This window comes from Poromitra crassiceps, assembly GCF_964638095.1.
Source record: "Poromitra crassiceps genome assembly, chromosome: 11".
NCBI classification, from domain to species: Eukaryota; Metazoa; Chordata; class Actinopteri; order Beryciformes; family Melamphaidae; genus Poromitra; species Poromitra crassiceps.
In genome coordinates, this window is record NC_139643.1 from 44,231,849 (window position 1) to 44,243,444 (window position 11,596).

At 44.7% G+C, this 11,596-nt stretch overlaps 1 protein-coding gene across 2 annotated transcripts; it reads left to right on the forward strand.

Annotated features, from left to right (window-relative positions):
* The first annotated feature begins 2,374 nt into the window (after positions 1 to 2,374).
* Positions 2,375 to 11,300, forward strand: tapbp.1 (TAP binding protein (tapasin), tandem duplicate 1). Of its 2 annotated transcripts, XM_083646586.1 has the most exons (9): positions 2,375 to 2,536; positions 2,821 to 2,913; positions 3,808 to 3,984; positions 4,590 to 4,838; positions 5,548 to 5,907; positions 7,665 to 7,988; positions 8,289 to 8,390; positions 8,681 to 8,709; positions 9,913 to 11,300. In XM_083646586.1, exons 1-9 carry the CDS (start codon positions 2,470 to 2,472, stop codon positions 9,922 to 9,924), a joined length of 1,413 nt encoding a protein of 470 aa, XP_083502712.1. In that variant the 5' UTR covers positions 2,375 to 2,469; the 3' UTR covers positions 9,925 to 11,300. The 2 variants fall into 2 exon arrangements, with proteins under 2 accessions (XP_083502712.1, XP_083502713.1); XM_083646587.1 differs by lacking the exon at positions 2,821 to 2,913.
* Positions 11,301 to 11,596: the final 296 nt, after the last annotated feature.

Below are 11,596 nucleotides of genomic sequence, written 5' to 3' on the forward strand. Positions count from 1 at the left end.
ACCAACTGACAAACTGTTAATGAAAATCACTTGAATCAATGGTCTCATAGCAGTCAGATCCACACAGTGAGAGATGATCAGTGTCCACTATCATCTTGAATTGTATGCTACCTATGTAGCCTACACATTCCCCATGTAGCCTATGTTATGTCTGTATATCAGCTGGTTGTCTGTATGTTTAATTCTTCTAAAAGTGGGGAGAAGAGATGAACACTGTTACAGCGCCACCTGTGGACAGATACTGTAACTCCAACTATACGGTTTCTAGGAAATCACCTGAGTCTGGCAATTCAGGCTTCGCTTGGTGTAATCCAACCACCCTGTGTGTATGTGTGTGTGTGTGTGTGTGTGTGTGTGTGTGTGTGTGTGTGTGTGTGTGTGTGTGTGTGTGTGAGTGTGTGTGTGTGTGTGTGTGTGTGTGTGTGTGTGTGTGTGTGTGTGTGTGTGTGTGTGTGTGTGTGTGTGTGTGTGTGTGTGTGTGTGTGTGTGTGTGCTTGCGTGTGTGTGTGTGTGTGTGTGTGTGTGTGTGTGTGTGTGTGTGTGTGTGTGTGTGTGTGTGTGTGTGTGTGTGTGTTGACAGAGCACAGTTTGGCACACACACCCGGAAGAGAGCAAGCAGAGAGGGCAGAGGCTGTTCATGTGTTTATCTCACTCAGGCCAGGGTAGTTTCTCACTAACCTTGTTTCATCACATTCTTCTGCTGTCAGTCAGTGGATAATATTTTAGAAAACACAATCAAACTTAATGGGTTTTGGTCTAAAACGGCTCCCTATGAAGTAAAACAATTTGGTGAACAGATTGCATGCATTTGCATAGACTTTTCCCAGAAAAACAAAGGTGAACTGCTATGACCAGAAAATTATAGAATATCAACATTGGAATCCTTATTGTAGAAGGACTTAGAGAGTCAGAGTCAGAAGCATCATCAGTGGTGTAGTGGTGCCAACAGAAGTGGGTAGCCTATTAGGCTAGCTAATTTCTGCCCTCCTTTTTTAAACTTTTTTTAAACAGTCCCATGTAAGACTATAGCCTTGCATTCATTCGCCTCAAAAATGGTCCAGTAGTATTTGCATATTGTCACTTAACTTCTACTGCTTGACTTCAGGGAGAAAGGATTATTAACTGGAGGGCTGTTGCCAACAGCCTGTTTTGTACACATTGAGTCACCTGAAGAACTCTGCTGGTTTGTCTCCTCTAATCTGTGACTCCTGCCTCCATGTAGCTGTGTTAAACAGGTCAGTGTATTCAGCAGTGTCAGGACTGATATGACTTTCTATAGGAGACTTTTTACATGACTATATTCAGTTTAACCCAAAGATAAGGCTGCACCACTGCAAATTGTTTAGCTAAAGTTGAGTTGAGTGAGCACCCTCGTCCTTGTTGCCCAAATCGAGACCCAAATCTCGGGTGACATCAGAGTTGAGCAACTGCAAATGCATTAAACTCACTCACACACTGTCACACTCTCACTCTCTCTCTCTCACACACACACACACACACACACACACACACACACACACACACACACACACACACACACACACACACACACACACACACACACACACACACACACACACACACACACACACACACACACACACACTCTACTGCCCGACTGACATCACTTCCGTCACAAATAGTGACTAAGATAAGATCACAATGGCTCGATTGTGATGTCATCAGGCAGTTGTGATGTCACTCGAGCAACTACTTCCAGTACTACCCTCACTACTTCCAGTTAAGGGACATCACTCGCCAGTGACATGACATCCCTTGCAAGAGATGGATTCGTCCAACTGCTGACCTACAGGGGCCTATCAGGCAGTTGTGATGTCATCAGTGTCACTCGAGCAATTGTCATACATTTTTACAGGGGAAAGAAGCAAGGACACAAAGAAGGGACAACTACTAATGGAACACGTATTTGGATTATTCCCTGTATGAGGACGCCCTCTACCTGTGGAGGCAGAGAAGTTTTCAATGTAAAGTCAATTGACTATTCCAAAGGAGTACATCCTTTCAAGTTCAAGTCTAATTCTGCAATCTGCATAGAGGCCAAAATGGCAGTGCCTGTGTGTGTGTGTGTGTGTGTGTGTGTGTGTGTGTGTGTGTGTGTGTGTGTGTGTGTGTGTGTGTGTGTGTGTGTGTGTGTGTGTGTGTGTGTGTGTGTGTGTGTGTGTGTGTGTGTGTGTTTTGGTATGGAAAGAAGCAAAAACTGTTTTCACTTCCCAGTTGCCACCACATAAAAGTTGCAAAATAGGAAATAAGTAGCGTTAATCCACAGCGTTTTATTTTGAAATTCTGACAGGAAGTTTTACTGCTTGTCGTGTTCAGAATTTACGCACTAGTGAAAATGAAAGTAAAAGGAGTTTGTGAGTTGCGGGGGAAATCCACAGATTAACAGTTCCATGCAATAACAGTCTGTAGTCTGCCTGCAGAGGGACCGCACAGACGCTGACAGACAATATGGCCAAGTTTTCTACAGTTTACAATCTGTCCCTCGTCGCGTTTTGCTGCTTCATCCAAGCCCAAGGTATGTGCCTGCGTTTTAATGGTCTGTCCCTGTGTGCAGCGCTCTTGTATGGTGATACTGATAGACAAATCTACCTGATAAACGGGCATTTTTATGGTTCGCGTAAGTGCGTAGCGCTACCAGTTGTGTAAAGGTTAACATTTTATTGAAATGAGTGATGCTTTGTGTCTCATGCCGAATTCATCACAGGACCCATAACGGTTCGTTAAAGGTCGAAACGTTACCAATGACGTGCTTTTAGATGTGAGGCAGGTCACATTTAAATTGCAGTGTTTTTTTAACAGAATTTGGCGTGACGGTATCTGAAGCGGAAGAGAGAGACAAGTCAGACACTGCACGTATCGAGGCTTCTGGAAGACTCTCGGCAGTCATACTTTGTAATTTAGCCTTTCAAATACATTTTTCCCCTTAACATTTCTCCGCTGTGTTTATGGCAAATGGAAATAGTTGACTAAAAGGTGAAACACATTTGTGGTTTTCAAGCGCCTGTTCCTGCCTACCTTCATTTTATGGAGCAGTAGTGCCCTCTGGTGGCTGAAAATAATATCACATTCAACAGAGCAGCATCCTTTTCTAAGTTCTGAAATGAGTTTTCCTCCTGCTCACAGTATGCTACATAGCTTATCAGCTATGTGTTGAGATCACAATGGGGACAGAATTTTACATTTTACACATTTTACTTATTACATGTGGACTTTGCAATTTATAATTTGAAGATTGTCTTTCTGTCTGCTCCATATTTTGCTGTTGCTGTGATCGCTGCGCTGCATACTGCACAAAGACATTCCTTGTTTGTAACATGTTTACTCACTATGGCTATTAAAATGATCTTGAATCTTGAATTGGTAGGTCTTAAAAATTGTTAGTGCAGTTTTTTTCCTATGTCAATATATTATCAAAAATGGTAGAACCTTCGTCAAGCTCCCCACCCTAGTCTTTTTAAGTTGTTATTTTGAAATAACTGGCGCATACATCTGTTATGAATTTTAGATGGATGGATACCACACAAACATCACAGCAAAACTGATTCACGATACGAATATTATAGCAATATTGTAGTGAATATAGGTGATTAAAAATACCATACAGTATAATTCAAGAAAGCAGTATACACTCACTATTGAATACCACAGATACTCTGTAAGTACATATCAGTATATTGTGTTATTTATTTATTTTTATAAATCTGTTCTTACATCTCAGTGGGTTCGGTTGATCTGCATACAACACTGTATACCTCCTCTTTCCCCCTCTCTCTCTCTGTGCTAAAGTTGCCATAGGCAGCAGCTGCCCGGTCTTGGAGTGCTGGTTCGTCCAGGAGGGTCGAGGAGGTCTGACCTCAGGCACGAGCCAGGAGAAGTCCCTGCTCCACATCAGGACCCAGGCAGACAGCGCAGGACAGCAACCTCCCTCTGAGATCAACCCTGACAAAGTCTACTATATCACCGGTTAGTCTCTGACATCACTGACATCAACCCTGACAGAGTCTACTATATCACCGGTTAGTTTGAATGACTTGAACACGTTTTCATCTGACATCAACCCTGACAGAGTCTACTATATCACCGGTTAGTTTAAAAATGACTTGAAAAAAATAAAAAATAATCAATCAATCAATCAATCAATCAATCAATCAATCAAATGAACACATTTTCATTTCCATGTAAGCAACAGGGTTCCCAGGGGTCCTTGAACTCCGTGAGTTTGTGAATTTGAGAGAAAAAAAATCAAGGCCTTGAATGTTTTTGAAAATAAACATAAATGTACATCTGTCATTGAAAGTGCTTGCATTGATATATTTTGTGCAAGAATAGAAATTGAACAACATAGTTGAAAAGTGTTCACACATTCAAACATCCCCTTTTAATAGTTGTCTGTGAGCTTGTGTAAAGCTGCTAGTTCTCATTATAAAAATCCTCAGTGTTGTAACAGTAATGAACCTTGATCCGTGTCTCAGACTAGACCGTGTTGGGTCCTTGAAGCAAAGTCATTGATGATGCATGAACATTCTGCACATAATCATACATATTCACCTTCCTGCCCTCCCCCTCAGACCCGGCCGCCACCCTCTGCCACGCCTCTCTCCACCCGCCCAGAGGATCCGTCCAGAAGCCGCAGTGCGAGCTTAACCCCTTCCTGCCTCAGCCCTCCACCCTCCAGTGGGCTGCTGCGCTCACCGACTCCGCCCTCAGCCCCATATACCTGCAAGCTGATTGGTTCTCGGCCGCCCTGCACGGGTTTGATGGACAGCTGGTGCTCTCCAGCATCATGCGTGCTGCCACGGCGAGCAAAGAGCCTGACGGTAACTGGTTCCTGACACTGAACGAGAGACAGATTCCTTAAAGCTTTTTGCAGATTATTCGATTTGCCACTTCTCGAACTTTGTCCCTCCTGGCCACCGTACACTCTCTCTCTCTCTCTCTCTCTCTGACCATGAACCGTTGGAATAAATAAAACATTGGCTCTGTAGCAAACAGGCTTCTGATTGGCTGTCTGTTACATTGCTCTAAACAAAGTGGTAGCGTCTGGATGGTTAGGTGACAATAGAGCTCAACAGTCACGGGACTTTCCGTGACGTTTCCAGTCCCGGAAGAGAGTTCCCCATTCATTTTCTCCATAGACATTTAGAAAAATCCGTATATAACGAGTTTTAAGGTTGGAACCAAGCCGACCCGTGACCTACTGACTCGTGAGTGACCAGAAAACATTTCAGTTGGAGCAAAAAACAAAAAATAAAAACGGTTAGATTTCCCCCCCTGCTTGTTATTTTTTGTTCCAGGGCTGGAAAGACAGGTGACTGTTGAGCTCAGTCTGATATCAAGCTAGCAGGCTGACATATTTCTATGAAAATGTTTCATTATTTTGGCCAGTACATCTTTGTTCTTGGCAGATACATATTTTTAGTTGACAAGCCCCTTTGTGAGTCAAAAATGTAATTTCCAGAGGCATTATGTAGCATCATGTGATGAATTTCAGTTAGATAGTTTGACTCTCTGTCTGTGTCTCCTCAGTGGTCCTCAGTGTGTCCAGTACGACGGTCTCGGTGCACGCCAGACTCGGGGAGCCGACGCTGCTGGACTGCAGCTTCTGGGTGGACTCCTCCTCGCCTCTCGCCGGGTCGGGCTTCGCCGTGGAGTGGCGCTACCAGTTCAGAGGCGACGGGCGGCTGGTTCTGGCCTACGACGGCAAGACGGACCGCTACGCCCCGACGCAGGAGGAAGGGGCGGAGCTGGACTTCCAGGGCCTGCACGAGAGAGGCAACGCCTCGCTGATCCTGCGGGAGGCTAAAGTGCTCCACTCAGGCACCTACATCTGCACGGTGTACCTGCCATACCTGCTGGCCCAGGTGGCCGTCGACCTGGAGGTCGTAGGTGAGGGGGAAGCCCTGCGCTCAACCCTTGTGCTTGATGGGGGGGGGGGGGCTGTCATGGCCAGCGTCCCTTACATTCAGTGGTGTAGTCTACGTGATACGCAGGTATACGGCGTATACACACTGCGAAATGACTCAGATTTGCGTATGCGCACTGGGAAATGCGCTATGATACGTATCGTTTTCACTTTCCATTCATAAAATTCACCCTGTGTGCTGACTGTGTGTTACCCTACGTTCACGCACAGCACCCAAGCCTTGCCTTTACCCACGCTTTTAAATAGGCGTCCTTTTTTGTCAATGAGGCTGTGTACACAGGGCGCCTCAACGTGCTCCGTGCGTGTACCCACGCCTCGCCTGAGCTGCGCCGATTTGATCGTTTAGCCCGAGTTCTATTTTCAAGCCGACTAGGCGCGTGAAGGCAGACTTTTTCTGTCACGCCATGAAAGAAAAACGCGACAATATCTGTGGGAAATGGCAAAGTCAACTGAATTTCAAAATAAAATGGTGTTACAGCGTTGAGCAGAGAGAGAGAGAGACAGAGAGAGAGAGATCGACGGGTGGCTATCACGTGGGGCTTTCTCCCCGTCGGTAAACAAATCTTCAGGAGAGAGAATAGCGACCGAAGAAGCAAGATGAAGCTGATAGCTGAAGCTATTCTGTAAATTTGAGGAGGAACAACAACAACAAAAAAGTGGGTCGAATCTCCGCCCACTTCCGGCCAAAACCACGCCCCCCGGGGGGGAGGGTCAGAGTCAGAGTCTGTATACCCTCTGAAAAAAGGTAGACTACACCACTGCTTACATGACAATGGCAGCCTCTCCTGGGAACACAGTTACAGTTATTTAGAAATGATGTCATAATTGACTGAGGGCAAAGCTACTATCTTCACACATTTCCTACTTTCTAGTCCACTCATGTCATGTCGGTGTTCCTCTGCCAACTTTTCTTCCACATCCACTCATTCTGACTGCTACTGACGTCCCCAGGGTCCTAGCACCAGTTCTACAAGTGTCGACATTTAGCACAACAAAAGAGAAAATAAAAATAATATCTGAATCCCAAAATTCAAAATCGAATACCTACCCAATGAACGGATATCCGAATAGTCAAATATTCGGGTCCAGCCCTATTCAATTTGCTAATAATCAGTCCCTGCTCATGTTAGTGGTCATGCATTGTCATATTGTCAAGAGCATAGTTAGCTCAGGAATAATAAACCAAATTGGGGGGTCTGGGTAGTGTCAGAGGCAAAAGCACTGGCCTACTGGCCCGGGTTCAATTCCCAGCAACGGTACTTCCGGGCAGGCTTGGTCAGACGTTCCTACAGACACTATTGGCCGTGTCTGCAGGTGGGAAGCCGGGGGGGGGATGAGAACTGGTCGCTGCACTAGTGCCTCCTGTGGTCGGTCCGGTCGGGGTGCCTGTTCGGGGGGAGAGGAACTGGGGGGAATAGCGTGATCCTCCCATGCACTACGTCCTGCCGGTGAAACTCCTCGCAATCAGGTGAAAAGCAGCTGGTGACTGCACATGTATCGGAGGAAGCATGTGCTACTCTACGGCTCTCCACAGATCGCCAGAAGGGGTGGAGCAACGACCGAGACAGAGACTTGGCCAAGTACAATTGGAGAAACGATTGGAGAAAAATCTGAAAAAAGGAATAAACCAAACTGTCTCTGTGACATTATTAACCTTCTCTCTTCTTGTCGTTCCTCTTTTCTCTTCTCTTCTCCTCCACTCTGCTCTCCCTCTCCCCAGAACCTCCATCCCTCTCCGTCTTCCCCTCCCCTCTGCCCCTTGCCGTCCCCGGCCAGGCGGTGAAGGTCCAGTGCGAGGCGTCTGGCTTCGCCCCCCTCTCCCTGGAGCTGAGCTGGGAGTTCACGGGGGCCGACGGTAAGTCCCGGACCCTGGGATCAGGCAGTGTGACGGGCCACAAGCAGGCCTGGGACGGCACCTTCAGCCAGACCACCAAGCTGGAGCTGGACACGGCCAAGCTGGACCTGGGCAGTGGAGGGGAGGTCACCTGTGTGGCTGTCCATCCTGGAGGCACGCGCCGGGCCAGCGTCACCCTCAACGTCATCGGTAAGTGCTGGTTTAAAGGGGCATCGATGAGCTTTAACAAATGTGTGGGAGAGTCTTGACATGCCAGTGGACAGCAAGTTTTTATTTCAAATGTATCTACACATAGACACATTCACTTACTGCCCGGAACTAGATTAAGAGCCATTTGTTTTCTGCTATGATTCTGTACTGCAAATGTTTCATCACACTTCACAACAAAGATGCAAGTGTTGGCAAATTAATTCAAATCAAATAATAAATTAATCAATATAAATAAATAAATACATTCTCTGGTTCGTGTTTTTCTTGCACACCTCTCAGGGTTCGGCGCTCCCTCCATCGAAGACTCCATGGCGATGGTTGGTGTGGCGCTGGTGCTGTACGGTCTTATCAAGCTCGTCTCCTGGACCGTCACCAGCTCAGGTAGAAAATGACCCAGTCAAACGCGACAACCAAAAAACAACCGCATAATGACAATAATATTCATTCATTCATTCATTCATATATCATTTTCTCCACCTGCTTCATCATTTTCATGCTTGCATCATGACAGCTGAATCCTATCTCAGCATTTAATAATAATCAGAATCATAATAATACTGTATAATGATATGGGATTAAACTGTGGGCTGTGAACATGGCATAATATACAATATAATCAGATAATTGCCTTTAGTGCATGCGTCTAACTTTTTGTCTTTCATTGTAACCAGGCTCAGATGAGGCTGACAAACAAGAGAAGGTAATTTTACTTCTACAAACATTAATGAGGGCTTCCAACTTCCAATCCAATTAGGTGATCCGGTGCCGGGGCCCTCGTTAATGCTATAATGACGTCCATGTAACACAATGACAAAATGTATGACTATTTTGCTCGTGCTTCATACACTTTCTGGAATAAAACATTGTCACTTTTGCAAGACTTTTATTAAACAAAATGCGACGTTTCGGTCAACCAACCTTCATGTGGCAAGTGAAAATAACAACAGGGGGGAAGGGGAGGATCGTATTCCCCCCATTGTTATTTTTGTTGCCCAAACAATGTTTTATGGTCACTCATGATTCAGCAGGTCACGGGTTGGCTTGGTTCCAGCCTTCAAACTCGTTATATAAGGATTCAGCAGGTCACGGGTTGGCTTGGTTCCAGCCTTAAAACTCCTTATATAAGGATTTTTCTAAATGTCTATGGAGAAAATGAATGGGGAACTCACTTCCGGGGCAATGGCGTCACAAAAAAGTCACGTGACCGTTAAGCTCTATTTGTCTGGGGCAGATTGACGTTGAGAATAGGTACACAACACTTTTTCTTTTTTCAGATTCTTCTCCCATTTCTACAATTGTACTTTCCAATTTGCCCTGCTGGGCTGTCCCGGTCGTCGCTCCACCCCCTCCGTCGATCTGGGGAGAGTTGTAGACTAGCACATGCTTCCTCCGACACATGATGTGCCAGCCGCTTCTTTTCACCTGAGAACGAGGAGTTTCACCGGCAGGACGTAGCACGTGGTGGGAGGATCACGCTATTCCTCCCAGTTCCCCTCCCCCATGAACAGGCGCTCCGACCGACCAGAGGAGGCGCTGGTGCAGCGATTAGGACTCATACCCCACCGGCTTCCCACCCACAGACACAGCTAATTCTGTCTGTAGGAAGTTAGGAGTTCACCCGTTCCCTAGTGAAAGTTGGTCTCAGAAGCTTTGTGAACAGGTTTTAAGAGGAAACTCTTAGCTAGGAACTTTTAGTGCTATTTAAGAGTCCTCCTAGTGGTAAGATTATGTTTTGTGAATACGGCCCCAGCTCTTTAGACTTCTAGTTTTGGAGTTGTGAATGTTTTTACTGAAATCTTCAGCTGGTCACTTTTTTCACATTCAGTTTTAGAACCTAGAAGTTGCCTGTTGGTCTCTCTCGTTTCTCTTCTGAAAAATAACGGAACTCTTTTTCCACTTACAGAAGGAGAAGTGAAGATGAAGGAAGACGATTACTCTGAGAGCAGCTACTGAACCCTCAAACCTTTCCTTTGTCATGTCTGCTTTTATTATTTATGGAAGCTCTTGCGCTAAAATGAGATTTTAGTAGTGACTGAGTGCCTCTATATCTAGACCAGTGGTTCTCAAATGGGGGTCCGGGACCCCCAGGGGTCATTGAGGGGGTTCCAGGGGGTCCCCAGCCAAAAGGGGGTAATGTATTTTAGCTATAATTCCATTCATAAGTAACACAATGACTATTTTGGTCATGGGTTTTATACACTTTCTGTAACAAAACATCTAAAAGCATCAATCTTATTATCGGGGACCGTGGGACAAAATCCTATCAAATGGGGGTCCGTGGTCTCATTTTTGTCAGTTTAGTTTTTTTCACTTCATGTGAAAAAATTTGAGAACCACTGATCTAGACAGTGATCTTTTATTTTTTTAATTTAATTTTAACATAGTGCTGAATTTGTTTATTTATTTTTTTGCCTTTGAAGTGACGTTTTCTTTCTGAATTTCACTGTCCTGTTTGATACTTAGCAATAGACACAACCAGCAATACTGTTGTAGAGTACCAGGAAGAGTCTTCTAACACAAGTTTGTCAAATGAAAAATTGTGAAGTGTTCAGAAAGGTCTGAGGAAATGTTGCTACTGTCAGCATATATCATAATGAACACTGGCCAAAAAATGTCTAAAAAGGTGTGGAATTTTGAAATGTATTCTGTAACTCTGAATATATTACCATAAAAAATGGGATTCACCCTGATGATGCCTACAAGCCAAATAACTCTTAACTGTTGGTAAGAGTTGGGAAGACTAGTGTGTGTGTGGGTGTGTGTGTGTGTGTGTGTGTGCGTGCGTGTGCGAGAGAGAAATATCCACCTTAAAAGATAATTAACATCTTATTCTAATGACATTTGACAGTAAAGTGTAGACTATCCAAACTCACAGTAATTCTATTTTTCGGCTTGAATGTTATTGTCCTTGCTGGGAAAGATGAACTGAACTTGAGCTGTAAATAGGCAATTTGAGAGAATTAAATGTATGTATATCATGGGTTTCTTGCGTGTGCGGGGGGGGGGGGGGGGGTGAGGGGTAGGCCTGTGTGGTTTGTTAATTGATTTTATTTGTGTGTTGTGTGAGAAATAATTTTCTATCTCCAGTCATTACCCGGTGGCGGGAAAAGTGTAATGCTTATGGGCCTTTCTTAATGGTTGGGCTAATGCCACATTGAATATGTGACAAGAATTTGAAGGAAATGGTACGAAGAGAGCGCACATCTCCACTCGGGTCAAATGCAAACCATCTCTATTAGAATTCATCACTGGATTTACATTTTGCACTATTAAAGTTTTCTTTTCAAAATATTTCTTGCCCCTGCTGTCCTGCTTGAAAATGCTGTTTTGAAACACACTGGTATGCCACATTGTTTAAAGCACCTGACACCTGTTGTGAAGGAGCTGAACAGGTTAGTAGGGAAGGAACTCAAAGTGAAAATATGAATGTGTGGAAGGTAATAGATGAATGTCAAACTGAACTAGACTTAACTACTCGTGGTTATTGAGAGACAGTTGGGTCAAATCTTTTTGGCTAATATGGAAAGCATCTCAAGGTGTATCTACACTGCATACTCAATTGCTATTCCTAAACTACTAAAACAAGT

Bases quoted from the DNA above. Each gene is read 5' to 3' on its own strand.
- tapbp.1 (XM_083646586.1), top strand. From the start codon at position 2,470: ATGGCCAAGTTTTCTACAGTTTACAATCTGTCCCTCGTCGCGTTTTGC. The intron at 3,985-4,589 runs GTTAGTCTCTGA...CCTCCCCCTCAG, and splicing joins CAAAGTCTACTATATCACCG to ACCCGGCCGCCACCCTCTGC. The intron at 4,839-5,547 runs GTAACTGGTTCC...GTGTCTCCTCAG, and splicing joins GGCGAGCAAAGAGCCTGACG to TGGTCCTCAGTGTGTCCAGT.